Source organism: Xenopus laevis, chromosome 3S, assembly GCF_017654675.1.
Source record: "Xenopus laevis strain J_2021 chromosome 3S, Xenopus_laevis_v10.1, whole genome shotgun sequence".
In the NCBI taxonomy this organism is placed as follows: Eukaryota; Metazoa; Chordata; class Amphibia; order Anura; family Pipidae; genus Xenopus; species Xenopus laevis.
Genome location: NC_054376.1, coordinates 67,268,335 through 67,287,381, shown reverse-complemented (window position 1 = coordinate 67,287,381; position 19,047 = coordinate 67,268,335). Strand labels below are relative to the sequence as shown.

General features: G+C 36.9%; 1 protein-coding gene across 4 annotated transcripts in view; it reads left to right on the top strand.

The window, feature by feature from the left end:
- sfmbt2.S (Scm like with four mbt domains 2 S homeolog) overlaps nt 1-19,047 on the top strand; it is a 121,419-nt gene that overhangs the window by 41,325 nt on the left and 61,047 nt on the right. For 3 of the 4 annotated variants that reach the window (XM_018255712.2, XM_041588457.1, XM_018255711.2), the window contains exons 2-5: nt 688-843; nt 7,301-7,395; nt 11,609-11,849; nt 18,942-19,004. In XM_018255712.2, the coding sequence (XP_018111201.1) occupies nt 738-843; nt 7,301-7,395; nt 11,609-11,849; nt 18,942-19,004 (505 nt within the window). In that variant the 5' untranslated portion in view covers nt 688-737. The remainder of the gene's footprint in view (nt 1-687; nt 844-7,300; nt 7,396-11,608; nt 11,850-18,941; nt 19,005-19,047) is intronic. The other variant, XM_018255713.2, reaches the window with a different exon arrangement.

Below are 19,047 nucleotides of genomic sequence, written 5' to 3'. Positions count from 1 at the left end.
CCTGCCCCACCCCTTTTGTGACATAATGCGGGTCTGGTGTGGGTCTATAAATAGAAGTGCAGTAGGGCTCAGGTCGGATGCAGGTTTGGAGCAAGCAGGTGTAGGTAGACTTTTTGTCTACCCACGCATTACTACTATCCTTCAATATTGGGTGCTGGACAAACTGCTCCTATAATGTCTAACTTTATGTTTTTAATTGGGGATGATATGTGTGTATTATCATAAATAATTTTCTGTCTAATGATATTCATGATCTCAATTTTGATGAACTGGTTATGATTTTGTAAGTAATTTTGTAGTGCAGTACTTACTGCACCACAGAGGGCTAAGTGAAGTTTTGAGCACAATTGCCATGCTTTTTCCCCCCAACACTTATCCACCATAATTGTAGTGTAATTGTGATCACAAGTGAAAGATACGCCTGACAATTTTCAACCCAAATCAGACTAATTTGTGCTAACAATTTGAAGTCCAGTTGACGTGTCTGGTTAATGATGGGAGTGAAGAGTGTGCCTGATTCTTTTAGTGTATCTGTGCTATACCAGTGTGTTTTAGATAAATTCACTTTGTAGGTGTCTATTAATTCCCCCTTTTTTGTATTTAAGAGTTTATTTTGATTTTAATAGGAGTTTTTGCATATTGCTTTTAGAATACATTTTAAAAAGAACATTTTGTCCCTTTTTACAGGGAGACTTTGCCTTATGATGATCTAGAACAAAACAAGTTAAATTTGGATAATGGAGAACAGGATGCTTATTATACGGTGTAATCAAGATACACCACATACATCACTGGAAAAATCTAACAGCCCAACACATGGTATCAAAGATATGTATTGCTCAGGTGAGTTTATTAAATGAACCCCTTTGAAACCTCTATGAAAACATACAGTGGTGCTTGAAAGTTTGTGATTTATATGAATGTGACAAAAACATAATCTGCTTTTCAAAGAGTTCAAAAGTCCTAAAAGAACATGAAGAAAGCCTACTTAAACAAATATAACACAAATTATTATATTTGGTTGTGTATTTATTGAAAAAAAATTATCCAATAACATTTCTGCGTGTGGCACAAGTAAGCGAATCAGTATAGTTCACAATTCATTGTTCCATCAATGATGGAAAGTGTTTCAGAACCAGATGCAGCAAAACAGGCCCAAATCAGAAAACTTTTTCACAAATGGGAAAAGGTTCTTATGCTGGAATGCACTGTTTTTCTTTCTCCAGATGTAAAGCTCCTCATTTAAGCCAAAAAGTTCTATTTTAGCTTCATCTGTCCACAAAACATTCTACCAGTGTCCTTCTGGTTTGCCCACATGATCTTTAGCAAACTATTAGACTGTCAGCAATATTTTGAGGGGACAGCAGTGGCTTTCTCCTTGTTACCCAGTCATACACACCTTTGCCGTTCCGTGTTTTGGTGTTCACCAATGTGTGAATGTGTGACAGGCTTTTTCAGGTGCTTAGAAGTTACCCTAGGTTCCTTTGTAACCTCTCAGAATATTAGACGCTTATCTTTTATGGTCAAGTACTTCTGGGTAGAGTAACAATGGTCTTAAACCTCCATTTCTACACTAATCTGTCTGACTGTTGATTGGTGGAGTCCAAACTCTTTAGAGATAATCTAATCTAATGATGATGAATGATGGTTCACACATGAGGAAATTCAAAAGAGACTAGAACATGTTAAGATTAACAAAGGTCCGTGGCCAGATGGTATTCATCCCAGGGTACTTAGCAAGCTTAGCTCTGTAATTGCCAGACCTCTTTTACTTAATTTTTCAGGATTCATTGAGGTCTGGCATAGTGCAGAGAGACTGGCGAATTGCTAATGTGGTGCCTCTATTAAAAAAAGGATCCCGTTCTCAGCCTCAAAACTATAGGCCAGTTAGTCTGACGTCCATGGTAGGAAAGCTTTTCGAAGGTTAATAAAGGATAAGATACTGGACTTCATAGCAAATCATAATACTATGAGCATGTGCCAGTATGGTTTTATGCATATAGATCTTGCCAGACTAACTTAATTTATTTTTATGAGAAGGTAAGCAGGGACCTCAATTCTGGGATGGCAGTGGATGTGATTTACTTAGACTTTGCTAAAGCATTTGATACAGTGCCATACAAAAGGTTACTGGTTAAATTAAGGAATGTTGGCCAGGAACATAGTATTTGTACCTGGATAGAAAACTGGCTAAAAGATAGACTACAAAGAGTGGTGGTAAATGGAACATTTTCTAATTGGACCAGTGTTGTTAGTGGAGTACCACAGGGCTCTGTACTAGGTCCCTTGCTTTTCAACTTGTTTATTAATGACCTGGAGGTGGGCATTGAAAGTACTGTTTCTATTTTTGCAGATGATACTAAATTGTCCAGAACTATAGGTTCCATGCAGAATGTTGCCACATTGCAGAGTGATCTGTCTAAGTTGGGAAACTGGGCATTAAACTGGAAAATGAGGTTCAATGTTGATAAATAACAAGGTTATGCGCTTACTACAAAAATAATATAAATGCAAGTTATACACTAAATGTGTTGGGAGTTTCCTTAAATGAGCAGGATCTAGGGGTTTTTGTAGATAACAAGTTGTCTAATTCTGGGCAGTGTCATTCTGTGGCTACTAAAGCAAATATAGTTCTGTCTTGCATAAAAAGGGCATTAACTCAAGGGATGAAAACATAATTATGCCTCTTTATAGGTCCCTAGTAAGGCCTCATCTGGAGTATACAGTGCAGTTTTGGACTCCAGTCCTTAAGAGGGATATAAATGAGCTGGAGAGAGTGCAGAGACATGCAACTAAATTGATTAGAGGGATGGAAGACTTAAATTATGAGGGTAGACTGTCAGGGTTGGGGTTGGAAAAAAAGGCGCTTGCGAGGGGACATGATTACACTTTACAAGTACATTAGAGGACATTATAGACAAATAGCAGGGGACCTTTTTACCCATAAAGTGGATCACCGTACCAGAGGCCACCCCTTTAGACTAGAAGAAAAGAACTTTCATTTTAAGCAACGTAGGGGGTTCTTCACAGTCAGGACAGTGAAGTTGTGGAATGCACTGCCGGGTGATGTTGTGATGGCTGATTCAGTTAATGCCTTTAAGAATGGCTTGGATGACTTTTTGGACAGACATAATATCAAAGGCTATTATGTTACTAAACTCTATAGTTAGTATACGTATGGGTATATATAATTTATGTGAAAGTAGGGAGGTGTGTGTATGGATGCTGGGTTTTCATTTGTAGGGGTTGAATTTGATGGACTTTGTCTTTTTTCAACCCAATTTAACTATGCAACTATGTAATCTTGTCACCTTTTCCAACCTTATGGGCATGAACAACAATTTAGGCACCTCTTTTGTTTCATCCACAATACACATCAACAAATGTGTTGTATGTGTGATCAGGCTTTGCTGGATTCCCATTTTTTAAATAAACAGGGTCTCTCACTCACACCTGATTTTCATCCCATTGACTGAAAACACCAGACTCTAATTTCTCCTTCAAATTATATGATAATCCTAAACATTCATTTACTTTTGCCAGACGCAGATATGCTGTTGGATAAAAAATTTTAATAAATACATGACCAAATATAATTTTGTTTAACTAGGCTTTTTTCATGTACTTTTAGAAAATCAGATGAAGTTTTAGGTTACATTCATATAAAAATGTAGGAACATTCACAAATTTTTAAGCACCACAGCTGGTGACACATCATGTTATAGTCTTATAGTTTGTGGCATTTTTATATGTGTTCAAGGATCAAATGACATCTTCCCTAGATGTTCACGCTTGTTTGAAAATCAGATGATGTTTTAGGTCACATTATATAAAAATATCGAACATTTAAAAGGGTTCACAAATCTTTCATGCACCACTGTATTTGGTTGGAGTTTATATTAGCATGCTTTGGAGTAAAAACTGCTACTGGATTCCCTTATGCCAGAGCAGAAGAGCAGAAATGCCATAGTAAAAGAAAAGGTTCTTTGTAAGTCTTAAAGCCGTTCCTATGCCTTAGGGACAAACTGCCTCTAATGATGAACATGAAAATGGATGGGATCCAGAATAATGTGATTTTACTGTATGTTATGCAAAAGCAAAAGGACCAAACAGAATGCCTGCACATATATTAGGACTATTGTAATATGTTCAGAAAAATAATTCAAAATAAGAACATAAATAGAATGATTTCATGATCATTAGCACTTTTGGTAACATACTATTTTAAGTGTGCATAAAAGAGTACTTCCTGAAAGATATTATTCTGGGAAATTTTGTTTGAAGAGCTGGCAAATACAATGGAATCTGTATGCTGTCTTACAAGCATTTAAATTCTTGTGCAGTAGAGCTGAATGCCAGAGTTATGGATAAATAGTTTTTTAGTAATGTGAAGGAATAACATTAAGCTAAACATCTTTTACAAGGGACCTGTCATTTGTCAGAACAGGTTGTTAGGTATTGTAAAATAGAAATGTGTGTTAATATGTACAGTATGTATATATTTTCATTTACATAGAACAGTAAGTTCACAGAACAAACATGGATCGATACTTTAATAAATAAAAAGTTTGGCTACATTAAATACAACGTGCTAAAAGAGACAAAAAACAGTCCCTGCTCACCAGAGCTTACCATACAAATTGACAGTTTGGGGAAGATATGTCTGTTTAAATAATTAATGTAATTTACTATATTGGTGGAATGTGTCCACCTGTTAAATGTGTTGGTTGTGTAATGAGGACTCTTAGAACATGCTTTATTGGATACAGAGATCTTTTAAAGTCATAACATACATAGTAAGTTAGGTTGAAAAAAGACCTTCAAACTTTTTAGTCTATATAACCTGCCTAACGGCTAGCTGATGCCAGAGGAAGGCAAAAAATAACCCAATTTGAAGCCACTCCAATATGCCTCAGAGGGGGAAAATTTTTCTTTGTGATTCTAATATGGCAGCCTTTACGACTGCTTCAGGGAGAGAATTCCACATCTTCACAGCTCTCACTGTAAAAAAAAACCCCTTCTGAATATCTTTTGTTCTAAAAAGAATGGGTGACCTTGTGTCAGTTGGATAGACCTTCTGGCAAATAAAGCATTAGAGACATTATTATATAGTCCCCTTATATATTTATACATAGTTATCATGTCACTCCTTAAGTGCCTCTTCTCCAGCGTGAACATCCCCAACTTGGCCAGTCTTTCCTCATAGCTAAGATTTTCCATACATTTTACCAGCTTTTTTGCCCTTCTCTGTACCCTCTCTAATACAATAATGTCCTGTTTGAGCGCTGGGGTCCAAAACTGTATGGCATATTCTAGATGGGGCCTCACCAGTGCTCTATATAATGGAAGAACCCTCTTCCCGCAAACCTATGCCCCTTTTAATACAGCTCAAAACCTTATTTGCTGACTGGGATTGCTTGCTACAGCCAAGTTTATTATATACAAGGACTCCAATGTCCTTTTCCATAATGGATTTGCCTAGTTCAGCCCATTAAAGTTATAAGTGGCATGGATATTTTTACATCCCAGAGGCATGACTTTACATTTATCAGCATTACATCTCATCTGCTATAGCTGCCCAGATTGCCAGTTTGTCAAGATCTTGTTGCATGGATGTCAAATCCTGGATGGAATTAATTGGGCTGCATAGTTTTGTGTTGTCTGCAAACACTGATACATTACTTACCGTACCCTCCCCTAAGTCATCAATGAACTAGTTAAATGAAAGTGGACCCAATACAGAGCCCTGGGGGACCCCCACTAAGAACCATACTCCAAGTAGAGAATGTATCTTTAACAACCACCCTCTGTACCCGATCCTGTAGCAAGTTTCCTATCCATGTGCAAACAACTTCATTAAGCCCAACAGATCTTAGTTTAGAAAGCAGTTGTTTCTTGCTTCTAAATGTACTTCGGAAAGTGGATCAATTTGAAAATGAAAATAGAATACGAGCTTTATCTCAATAAAATAACACTTTCTAAATATTATCAAGAGGTCAAAGGACTTGTGTTAGACATGTAGTACCAAGTAAGTTAAGTGAGCTTCTAGTGATTATGGGGTACATGTTACAGTCTGTTTGTTTTGTCCCCATGTACTGGGAGTTAAAAAGGATAATCACTCCTTATATTATACAGGGTTGTGAGCGGCAAGTGATTCAAGAGGGCAGCCTCTTTCCCTCTCACTCTTGCCCTTACCCACTATGGTGTAATGAGATATACTAAATGCAGATGTCATACAAGGATCATTTGGTAACCCAACTCTCATATTCCCAGTATGATGGTGGGGAATATAAAGTGCTTATAAGTACCAATCTTTTTATATCCACAATTATGTGGCTGAAGTGAGCCTTGCATTTAAAATAAATATCTGGATAAAGTGAACCATGCATAGGACAGATATAGGTCCATCCTTTAGATAAAGCATAGATAAAGAATAAATAGCTTACTTGGCAGGCAGATTGGCTAAAGAGCTTTGTCAGCTGTTGTATAGCTATATAATTGTCTGCTGCCATCTATAACAGAAGTTGCAGAGATAAGATAGGATTATACATGTGACCTTTTTTTATAAATACATGGACTGCCTTCCTTCAAGTCTAGAGGAATATTATTATAATGTATATTTCATTCAAACCACAATGTTGTTTCCATGCTTTACTATTTGTACAACACAGTTTAGATATATACAGACTTGTAGAAATTGTGGTATATGTCAAACATAACATATATAGTGAATCGTACTTCATATACTGTAATGCCTAAATTCTACTATATATTTGAAAATGTACAATGATAAAGCCATAAGGCTTTCCACTAAATATTTTTTTAAACAGTTTATGAACAATTTTGTTTCTCTTTCTGAACCCACTACGTACTTATTTTATTTAAGTCTTACATGTCTTTTAACCACATATAATTTGTGATACAATAATACTTAGCCTTACATATAATGAAACCTGTTCTAGTTTGTGATAGTAATTAGTAATGTTCTTCTTCTATGCAAGTTTCAATATTTCTCAGAAATTACAAAAGGCTAGTAGTGTATAGGAGTATACTGAAACCATTTTGTCAGATTTTGTATGCTTTACTTTTACATTATAAATTATGTTTTTAAACTGGGAAAATTCAGATATTCTGCCATAGCCAAGCCAAGTATGATATGAGCATGATCACTAAGAGCAATTTTCAGAAGTAATTTAAATACGTTATTCCCCAAAACACTACATTATTACCAACACTTTCTCATAACCACAGATGATCATATGCATTTGCTCTTCCCTAACACTCTTTCTTGCATTTGTAGATGATGGTTCTAGTATTGAAGATACAGATTTTAACTGGGATGAGTATCTGGAGGAATCTGCATCAAGTGCCGCACCTCACACATCTTTTAAACATGTATGTTCTGGAACTTCCTTTATTTATCTTTAACAGTTTGGTTAAAATTTCACAATGTCACATTAAAACATACATTAAAGGATTTTATTACCCATGAGCCACGGGCTCCTAACAAAAGATCTAACAGTTTGTGATGTATAAACAAAACTTTATCAGTAAAGAACAAGAGTAGAAAAGACTCAGAAAGAAAGGGTGGTTTCATTAAAAACAGGCCATTCATTTGGATATAGTTTACATGGATTGCTGATTTGTAAAGAAATTGCGGTATGTTGGGATTACCACATGATAGATAGTGGTTGAAAAATAGCTTTCTGCCCAGTAAGTCAAAATATGGCGTTGCAGTAATTCTGTTTACCACTAGGGATGGGCCGCTGCAAAAATGATGCCCATAGACTTTAATGGCTGTCAGCGACATTTCACCGGAGGCGTATTTTTGCTGAAACGAAACGGGTCAAATTCACCCATCCCTATTTACCACTTATTCAGTTAAGGCAAAATAAAAATATAAATTGAACAACAATTGTTGCAGATACTTATATACTTGTAATGAAAGTTGTAATTCAGTGGTTCGCAATTAATTTGCTTCAAATACTTGGAGCCTGGGCGTTGACATTGACACAAGCTAAAATTGAGATGGAAAAGGGTATTGCAGCAAGCAGAAAAAGAATCCCAAATTATTTTTTAAATGTAAATAGTAAAAAAAAATGAAGCAGGAAAGGGTGGGACCCTTAAAGGGATACTGTCATGGGGAAATTTTTTTTCCCCAAAATGAATCAGTTAATAGTGCTGCTCCAGCAGAATTCTGCACTGAAATCCATTTCTCAAAAGAGCAAACAGATTCTTTTATATTCAATTTTGAAATCTGACATGGGGCTAGACATATTGTCAATTTCCCAGCTGCCCCAAGTCATGTAACTTGTGCTCTGATAAACTTCAATCACTCTTTACTGCTGTACTGCAAGTTAGAGTGATATCACCCCCCTTTCCTTTTTCCCCCCAGCAGCCAAACAAAAGAACAATGGGAAGGTAACCAGATAGCAGCTCCCTAACACAAGATAACAGCTGCCTGGTAGATCTAAGAACAACATGTCCTACTGAGACACATTCAGTTACATTGAGAAGGAAAAACCGCAGCCTGCCAGAAAGCATTTCTCTCCTAAAGTGCAGACACAAGTCACATGACATGGGGCAGCTGGGAAATTGACAAATTGTCTAGCCCCATGTCAGATTTCAAAATTGAATATAAAAAAATCTGCTTGCTCTTTTGAGAAATGGATTTCAGTGCAGAATTCTGCTGGAGTAGCACTATTAACTGATGCGTTTGAAAAAAACATGTTTTCCGAATAAAATGGATGCTGGATGTTGAGAAGCAGAGATTCTGAACTGTTATTTTTCGTCTGTCTACACATATGAGGAAGTAAACTTTGGAGAAGCCGCACACCACACAATCCCAAAGGTCCTTATCCTGGTGCCCAGTGATAGAGGATCGGCCACCTCACAAAAAGGGTAAGAAGAATTTCACTGGCACACAGGAGTTGCAGTAGCAGGGCAAGCTCTTGCAATTTTATTATGCAGTAGTGCAACGTTTCGGGGTCACGCCCCTTTGTCAAGCATCCATGCTTGACAAAGGGGCGTGACCCCGAAACGTTGCACTACTGCATAATAAAATTGCAAGGGCTTGCCCTGCTACTGCAACTCCTGTGTGCCAGTGAAATTCTTCTTACACATATGAGGAAACAGGTAATAAAGATTACCTTCTTAATAGTCACAATTCTAGTAATACAACTAATGATGCATGGTTCATACACAGGAAAATTCAAAAGAGACTAGAACATGTTAGGATAAACAAAGGTCCTGGACCACATTGTATTCAATCCCAGGTACTAAGAGAGCTTAGTTCTGTGATCGCCAAACCTCTTTATTAAATTTTTCAGTATTCATTGAGGGCTGGCATGGTACCGAGAGACTGGCGAATTGCTAATGCGGTGCTGCTATTCAAAAAAGGATCCCACTCTCAGCCTCAAAACTATAGGCCAGTTAGTCTGTCTGTCAGTGGTAGGAAAGCTATTTGAAGGGGTATTAAGAGATACAATACTTGATTTAATTTCAAATAATAATAATGTGAGTTTGTGCCAGCATGGTTTTATACGTAATAGATCTTGCAAGACTAATATAATTTCTTTTTATGAGAAGGTGAGCAGAGACCTCGATTCTGGGATGACAGTGGATATACTTAGACAGTGGATATACTTAGACTTTGCTAAAGCATTTGATACATTGCTACCAGAAGGACTGGTTAAGGAATGTTGGCTTGGAACATAGTATTTGTACCTGGATAGAAAACCAATCAAAAGATAGATTGGTGGTAAACAGAACATTGTCTAAATGGACCAGTGTTGTTAGTGGAGTACCGCAGGGCTCTGTACCTTTGCTTTTCCAAATTACAGGAAGGTCATCTTACATAGACTCCTTTTGTGATCAAATAATTCAAAATCTTGAAACACATTTTTCTTCTCTGTAATAATAAAACCTGTACCTTGTACTTAATCCCAAATAAGATGTAATAAATCCTTATTGAAGGCAAAACAATCCCACTGGGTTAATTTATTATTTAAATAATGTTTAGCAGTCTTAAAGTATGGAGATCCAAATGTAGAAAGATCCCTTATTTGGAGCATCTCAAGCATAATAGGTTCCATAACTGTATTAATAAACACTAAGATGTATATAGATTCTATCTTTCTAGCTTCTGAGCAGATCAAACTAGACCCACATTATATATATATATATATTATATAAAATATACCAATATCTTGAGTCACCAAATATTTATTGAATCATCGCTGTGTATCCAACGTTTCAGCCCTCATTGGGGCCTTTATCAGCATTCGGTTATTCAAGAAATTGGTGTGCTGGTCCATCTTGAAATGCTATATATAATCAATTGACCAAGCACCCATAAGTGGACGATGGTGAAAGAGTGCTGGTAGTTTTTGAACTGTATTATATAAAGTACTGTATATATAAAACATATTTTTTAATGAAAAAAAATCAAATAAAAATGTTACAACTCTAGAAGAATATGTTGTTGCTCCTACAGAACAGAACAGGGCAGGGTCAGCTGTGTTGTTTTTTGTTACAGCATTTGATTATAGTTTTGTTTTTTGCTTTTTATTCAAACTGAAACTTCCTTTTCTTGAAACAGGAAATGGTACTGGCAAAGCCAATGTTATAGAAATGCTGACTTTGTTGTGTGATCTCTGAGGCTAATGACCATAGTGCAGGCAACTTATCAGACTGCTGTATCTTAAAACTGCCTTATACAAAACAGAAGTAGAAGTGTTTTGGAATAGTGTAGAGTTATGCATTGACTGCAGCCATCCATACGTTGAGCCACGAAATAGGCTATTTTTTTTCTTTTCAAGAATTTGTTTTTATTTGGCAACTGTGGCATTGCTCAAGGGTATAAAATATGAACTAGAAAGGCTACAGCAGTTTTATATTTGCAAGCTATTGCATCATTTTACACTGAAAGGTATAAATGTGTATAAATTAATTAATTTACATTCATTTTAGCAGTTTCTGAGATATTAGCACCACAGTGACACCGAATACAATATTGTTTGGCTCAGCTATTTCTGAAGGTTGTTGGGCTGATTTATTATTGAATGAGGATAAGGACTGGACAAAATGAGAGTGAGTGAAATAAAGAAGCCACTAGCATTTTTACTTTGCGTTACCCAGTCCAGACCCTTGTTGAGTACTAAATGAGACACAAAAAAGTAAGCAATCATAGGGTTAACTAAATGATGCAAGTGCCTTACTTCGGTTAGAAAGTTAAAATTAAGGATTCTGCAATTTTCTAATCGAAATTATCTAAAAGTGAAATTTATTTGTGTACTAATAATCTACAGGTTAATGCTGGGCTCCCAGCAAATAATTGTTTCTTATGTTGTTTAAAATAATTCAGATGTATCATGTTAATTATTTTACTGCTAATATAGCTTCTACATTCTATATGAAACAAAAGCTACAGTATTATTATAGTTGTCGTCAACCAAAGTGTTGATTATAGGCATGATAATTGGGAAGATAAATGTTGGTACTACACCTCAAAGGACAAATACAGTTGCACATTTATGAAAAAAGAAACATTTTGCAACAAATAACGCAATTGTGTAATAACATTTAATTTTTAATCATCTTGCACAAGGTTGAAATCAGTCTACAGAGCAGTTTCCAACCAGGGATGAAGCTTGAGGTGGCAAATAAGAGCAATCCAGACACTTATTGGGTAGCTACTATCATTACTACATGTGGACAGTTACTTCTGCTACGATATTGTGGCTATGGAGAAGACCGCAAGGCTGACTTCTGGTGTGATGTAATGACAGCAGATCTGCACCCCATTGGTTGGTGTACACAGAACAATAAATTACTGAGGCCTCCAGACGGTAAGATACAGTTAAAATGTGACAACTACTTTTTTTTTGTATGGAAATGACTAAGATCATATAAAGGAATTTAGTAACTTGCCCAGCATGACCACACTATCCTTGTAGTCTTGTACATTTGCAAGTTTAGGACTTTATACGTGTTTTATCAATCCCAAGTGATCAGAGGAGATTATATAACTATAGTTTTTCTAATAAATAAGATTACGTCCAATCTGTATCAGTGATATTTCTTAAGAACCAACCCTCCTGATTTTCATGTAGGCAGCATCTATAGGTGGTTATAATTTTAAATATTAAAGATTTGTTTGCCAGTATAGGTATGGGATATGTTATCCAGAAAAGCTCCAAATTGGGAAGGCAGTGCAATGCGAAGTTTCAATGGGCTCTTCTGGGCCCCGCCAGCCCAGACTCACTGCCTGCCTTCTCCTGTCACCGCTCCCCTGACCTCCCTCTCCTGCCCTGGTCACAGAAACTAAAATGGTAGATTCAAGCGCGGGTGTGGCAGCTTTTGGCAGGAGCGGGGGACTTTGCGGCAGTGGCAGGGGGCCGGATCGGATGGAGGAGGTATTGGGGTTATGTGCATGAACAACCTTTGATTTGATGCGGAACTATGCTAGTATCTTCATGCAGTAACAGTTCCAATTTGAAATCCTTAAATTACACAGTGGCCCCCCAGAGGAAACAAAACGTTGGTGTATCTTGTAAATGCCTTAACATACGCTAATGTGAAAGTTACAATATATGTTTGCCATGGTATTTTAGCTATGAATTAATTTCAAAGTTGATTGATTTCTGAAAGGTAATTTTTATGATGTTATCTTTTTCGTCAGTGGGCACAATTACCACACTGTAGTTATTCATGAAAATAGGCAAGCAGCCAAGCATATATAGATTAATTGAAATGACACCTCTCTAGCCCAACCTTTGAATATGAGGGCCAATAGCATCAAGAGGTTTCAAACAATGTAAATCCTTTGCTACCCTTATATTGGAGAACACAGAAGCCACCAAATGTATGCCTCACATTCATACAGTCTACTTGATTACAGCACCATATTTTATTAGTAGGTACATTTTTATATATACCTCTGTAGTAACACTAGGACTATCACCAAAACATGAAGCTGATAAGCAAACACAGAGTCTCTGGAGCCCACTTAACATAGAAAATGAAATATGAAGTCCAGTTGCATTTTCCCACTAAGGAAAAAGAGGGGACTTGTTGTTGCATAACGACTTTATTTCTTAGTTTATTTCTTAGAATTGCTCAATTGACTTTCAGGGTTATGCTATTTGTAGAAGTTTGTCTGGATTTTATATCTACAGTTTTTTCTGAAGAATATTGTGGGGACAAAATGCAGACAAATCTCCATGTCTGGTGTTGTCATTACAAAAAATGGGTTATGGTAAAAGTTTTGCCTTTGTCTGTCTTTGGAAACTGACCTTGGACTTCCAATGCCACTCATCCATACTACTGTAACATGGAGCATTCCGATAACCTAATAGTAAAAGAACACTGTGATTTTGAAGGTTTTATTGCCTATGGCACATGTTTTGTTTGTTTTCTCCCCTGCCCACAAAGCTACACAACAATTTAATATAACTGTATGTGCCATTTCCTAAAGTCTAATGGATAAAAATAACATAACTAAGACTTCGTTTCTGTGTTCTGCAAGGCTACTCCCCAGTCAAAGAATACTTTTTTAATCAACAGTGGTCCAAGTTACTTTAGAAAATCCACTCTCCATTAGTGCATGATATTTAACTCATACAGCTTAAAGAGAATAATTCGTAAAGTGACTGAGTTTAAAAAAAAAACCAGCAAGACAAAGGAAATACCCAATACCTGTAGCTGTTAAAAAAAAACATGTGATGATACATTTAGGGGCAGATTTATTAAAAAGTGAGTTTCGAGCTTAATAAATACTGTAAAAATTCACCCATGTTCTATTCAATCCTATGGGATTTGTAGAATTGTATTTATTAATGGTGAATTATTCATTTGAAGAATACGGTTCTAAAAAATCCCATAGGAATGAATAGAATGTGGGTAAGTTTTCATTTATTAATGTGGCCAATGCTCCCTGTACTTAGCACCTTTTCACATCAAAATGTGCTGAACACATGCAAGTGCTAGGGGCAAGCTCTAAACCACAAGATTCTTTTCATTTAATGTATGCTTTTTGGCATACATTACTTTATGCTTGCATTCATAAATGACCCCTTCTATCCCTGAAATATTTTTATTTAGCAACCAATCCATGCTATTCATCTGTAGAATCTGTATTCCCTTTCACTCTGTCCTATGGAGTGGTTCAGTTTCCATATAAATGATTTCCTTTTTTCAGTAGGAGCTGCAGATTACTGTTTAACAGACATTAAGCCATTTGTGTGGTGACATTTGAGTTTTGTTTTAATGATAAAGATTATAGACGATGAGTCACTATAATTTCATGTTGACATGAAATAAGGTTACAGCCAGAATCAAATGAAGTGATTATAGGAAATCCTAGACTTGACAGATGCAAGATATTGTGCAAAATGCCTTGTGGCAGAAAAATGATTGCCTGTGTCATAAAGGTATTCAGTTACAACCCTTGGGCATGCAATACACCTCTGTCACACCACACTGTTGCATTACAGAAGGCCATTATTAGATTTGTGGTTTTTAGCAAGTGCTTGTTGACCTTATTGTGCTACATTTCAAGTACATTTAATATGTTTCCAGAAGAGCTAAAAAGGGCAGATCCCAAATACTTTTGTAAGGATACATACATTTAATAGAAGGGGTTTTCAATGTTTGAGCAACAATACAAAGATGTAATTTCATAGGCTAATGAGGCTAGTAGAATCTACCAATTTGTCTTGTCTTACTATATTAGTGATGCTGCTTTCAGATGTATTATGCATGAAAGACTATAAATATGAAAGTACAACTGTTATAAAGAAACATAAATCCAAGTTGAAGCACTATTATTTTACATTGCTATGCAGATGGGCAGAGAAACACCAGCTACTGTTAGCACTATATTAAGTTATTAAGAGAAATGGTCAGTCACTCACTAAATATTTTTCTTGAGTTTTCTTGTTTCTAAAAACTCAAAACTGCTGAGAGCCATTGAACCAATTTACTCTGGGTATTACTTTAATTATGTAGAATGTGAAGATCAACAATACACAGGGAGGCATATTTACTTTAAAATTGGAATTTCTTCATGACCTCAGCAATTTGTTAAGATAATGTTTGGCACCTTAAATGCAATTATGAACATGTCTCTTCACTAGGCATAATTATGCTAGTGTCAAAATGATAAAATATGCTACTTTATCAAGAGCACCAATTTTGCTTCCCCATTCTTTACCCCAAGAGTAATTTTGCTAGGACCAGGCTAGTGAACTACCATTATAAATGTGCAGCAGCTCTCTGAGATTTGAACCCTGGCCTGCTCAGTAGTCAAGCTGTGTGCCTTCCTTCTGAGCCACTGAGGGCTTTTAGAGTTAGGACTAGCTGGTATTACTATGTATCAGATGTTGCTTCCTGAACATCTGCCTCCACCTAACACTTTAGGGCCTTTTAAGCCGACTACTTGCAGCACACTGTGCTTGATCATCTGAGCTCCGAGCCTGATCTAGCTCTTGATTTGTGGTTCATGTGTTCCCTGCCTTTGTTCCTTCCTGGTTGTGGCCTCCTTTTCCCATCTGATATCCATTTTCTGTGAATCTCCTGGTTTGACCATAGGTGTGTTACTCGACCTTGCTTTACTGCTGCCAGCCACTGACCTTGGTCTGCCTTTCGGACTTTGCTAGTCTTCTGCCAGCCCTGACCTTTTCAGCCTGTTACTGGACTCTGTCCAGTCTTCTGCCTCTATCTGGACTCTGAACTCAGTTGCACTTCTGTTTGTGTGTTGCTTTAATTCTGCTAATTACATTTTCCTTAACTTTACCATGGCTTCTGCTGTTAATCCTGCAGTAAATGGGTGTTATATGGGTTACCCAGCTTATAGGCCTCTCTACCTGCTGGGCCTTCTCCATTCTTCAGGCATGACAATTAGCATCTCATTATTTATATTATATCATATCATATATGCTAATAATCCACATGTCATTGATTTATAGTGTTAATTTCCATTTGTATTAACTATTGAAATTGTTTGGTCAAATTTAGCATGAGCACTTACATGTCACCCTAGTTTTTTTTTAATGTATTACTTACTGGGGGTAGTTGCTTTGCCCACATAGGGGGGTAGTTGCTTTGCCCACATAGTATAAAGCACAAGGGCATGCGACAATGTATACTACAAAAGATGTAGAGCAAGTCAGTCTATGTTGTATTTTAAACCACTTGCCTGTGTGTGGTGGGGAAAATCCCTACCAGTAAGCATAGATCTATGTGTTGTGCAGTTGGGACAGAGGTAGCAGCCTAGTTTCTGTTGCCCAGTAAGCCAACTCGTTGTCTTGTTGGTTTGATTCATAAAATCCGTTTTTACCAAAATGTGTCTTAAGTTTCTATTCCTGCCGTGTCCAAACATCGGGCAAGGGTCCTGGTACAAAGATAAAGTGTGTTCTTTTGTACACATCTCATTAGCTCATTGGATATGTGTGAGTATTTAGTGGTAAAAATCAATTGCGTAGATGTCCGATCACTATTTGGTTTCTCTTTGAGCAAATTCGCCTTCGTATGTGTGAGAACCCTCTGGAGTTGCTGTCGTAGAGAATCCTCTTTGTAGCCCCTCTCCAGAAATCTTTCATAGGCCTCCTTCAATTGTGTTTGCACCATCTCAGGATCACTATTATTCTTTATGGCATGCCCATACTTTACTAATGTGAGGTCTAATTTTAGTGATGTTGTCTCATCAGGATCTACATCCATAAAAGCATTGTTAGCATTCTGTTCCATGGAAAATATTACTTAAATATTATATTGATTTATGAGAGAATTTATATTGCTATATTTAACAAACAACTATTTCTTATGTAACCTTAACATAATAAATATCTGAATAAAAAGCATGAAATAGGAGGGTGATTAAGACAAGCTGTGTCTTGAGATCTACTGATCACCAGCTAAAGGTCTGGTAGATCCCAATCTACCTTTTGGGCACCTCTGCCTTATAGTGTGCAAAAATTGTGAATAGGGAATGGCCCTAATGGTAGAAGGTGGATGGTTGATAGAGGCATGTAGTACTGTTTTATGGTCCGTGGGTTTTCTATATAGGCTTGTACCCAATCCATCCTGTGTTTTAAAAATCGGTAAATTGAGGAACTCAATCCTCTGGTCATTATAATTCAAAGCCAGTCTTATAGGAGTGTCCAGTGTATTCAGCATGTTGAAGAATGAGGCCAGTGTCATAGAGTCCCCTCTCCATAAGAGTTGTTTATATAGCGGAGATATTATTAACATGTATTTATATAGCGCCAACATATTGCGAATTATAAACATAGAACAAATGGAGTAACATACATCACAATCAATACCGGTACAAAAGGTGAGGAAGGCCCTATGCAAAAGAGCATACACTCTTAAGGGAAGGGAGTAATACACAAGGTGTGGGAGTGGGCAAGATTGAATTAAGTGGGTGAGAAATGTGGTACTGTATGTGGTGTTGCATTTGGTAGTTAAGCAGAGTGAGGGTAGGCTTCCCAAAAGAAGTGTGTTTTAAGAGATTTCTTGAAAGCAGAAAGGTTGGGAGAAAGCCGGACAGACCGTGGGAGAGAGTTCCAGAGGAGTGGTGCAGCCCTTGCAAAGTCTTGAAAGCGAGCATGTGAGGAGGTAATGCGAGAAGAGTTGAGTAGCAGGTCAGTAGAGGAGCGTAGTAAGCGGTTGGGTGAGTATATAGAGAAGAGTTCAGAGATGGAGGGTGGGGCAGAGTTGTGAAGTGCTTTGAAAGTCAGTGTCATTAATTTGAATTTGATTCTGAAAGGTAGCGGAAGCCAGTGCAGGGATTGACAGAATGGCATGGCAGAGGAGGAGTGGTTGCTGAGGTGTATGCGCCTCGCAGCAGTTATGAGCTTATCCTATCTGTAGCTCTACCCATAATGTATTCTTGTTCATATTGCAGCATGCAAAGGTTGGCATAGGAGGGCGCAAGGGCACTGCCCATTGCTGTGCCTGATGTCTGTGTTTTCAAATCTAAAATAGTTCCTGGTGAGTGCGAGTTCTAGTAAGTGAAAGAGAAATTCTGTTGGTGTAGATTTGTTTGACTGTATTTCCAGAGCTCTCCTGCAAGCCTGAACACCCTGGTCATGTGGTATAACTGTGAACAAGCTTTTGACGTCTATAGTGGTCAAAATACATTGTTCTGGAATATATACTGTATATATTCTTCTACTCAATTTGGGGCATTTTGCTTTGGGGTTTGTTTAAACTATTTGACTATAGTATAGCTTACTGTGTGAATAAACAATGACTGCTATCAATTTTTATAACAAATAAAACCAACAAAAATTGAAGTATAAGATTTATTAATGTCAGTACAGAACAATGTTGTTATACTGGTAGGGAATCTATTATCCTGAATGCTTGGGACATTGGGTTTTCTATAATATGGGTACCTCAAATTTACTAAAAACATTTAACATTAAATCAAGCAAATGGGATTGTTTTGACAACTGTTTGGATTCATGCAGCTTAGTTACCATCTACAACCTGCTGGTCATTAATACACAGATAAAGGAAATAATTAAAAATGGGCTCTATGGGAGATAACTTTCCTGTGCACGTAAAATGCTGGTGGCAGAAGAGTCTGCAGCTTTAAATATTTGAAGATGCAAAATAGTATTATTCATTACATTTAAAATAAATTTCTATCCAGTTCATATAAAAATATTGTTTTTAAATAAACCATCCAGGCTTTTATTGAAGTGTGTTTGCTATTAGCTATAATATGTGGCACATCTTTTAGTCCTTATCTAAAAAAGCCCCTCCCTCTGTATTCAGATATGGACAATTTTTTGGTGCTTTTGGTCTTTAAACGCAAATTTGCATGCATCTCATGCTGCCCTGTTAAGATTAAGTTGGTGTTATCTGCCAAGATGTGCACAATAAGGTGTGAAGATGTTTTTTTCAAATGTGAAATTTTCTCTTTTTAGCAGCATTAGGGGCCATTGTGTTCCAGCGGCAGCAACACTTCCATGTTTCAAATTCGACTAATGGTGAGTACTGTAACATAGGGTATCATGAAATAGCACTTAGAAA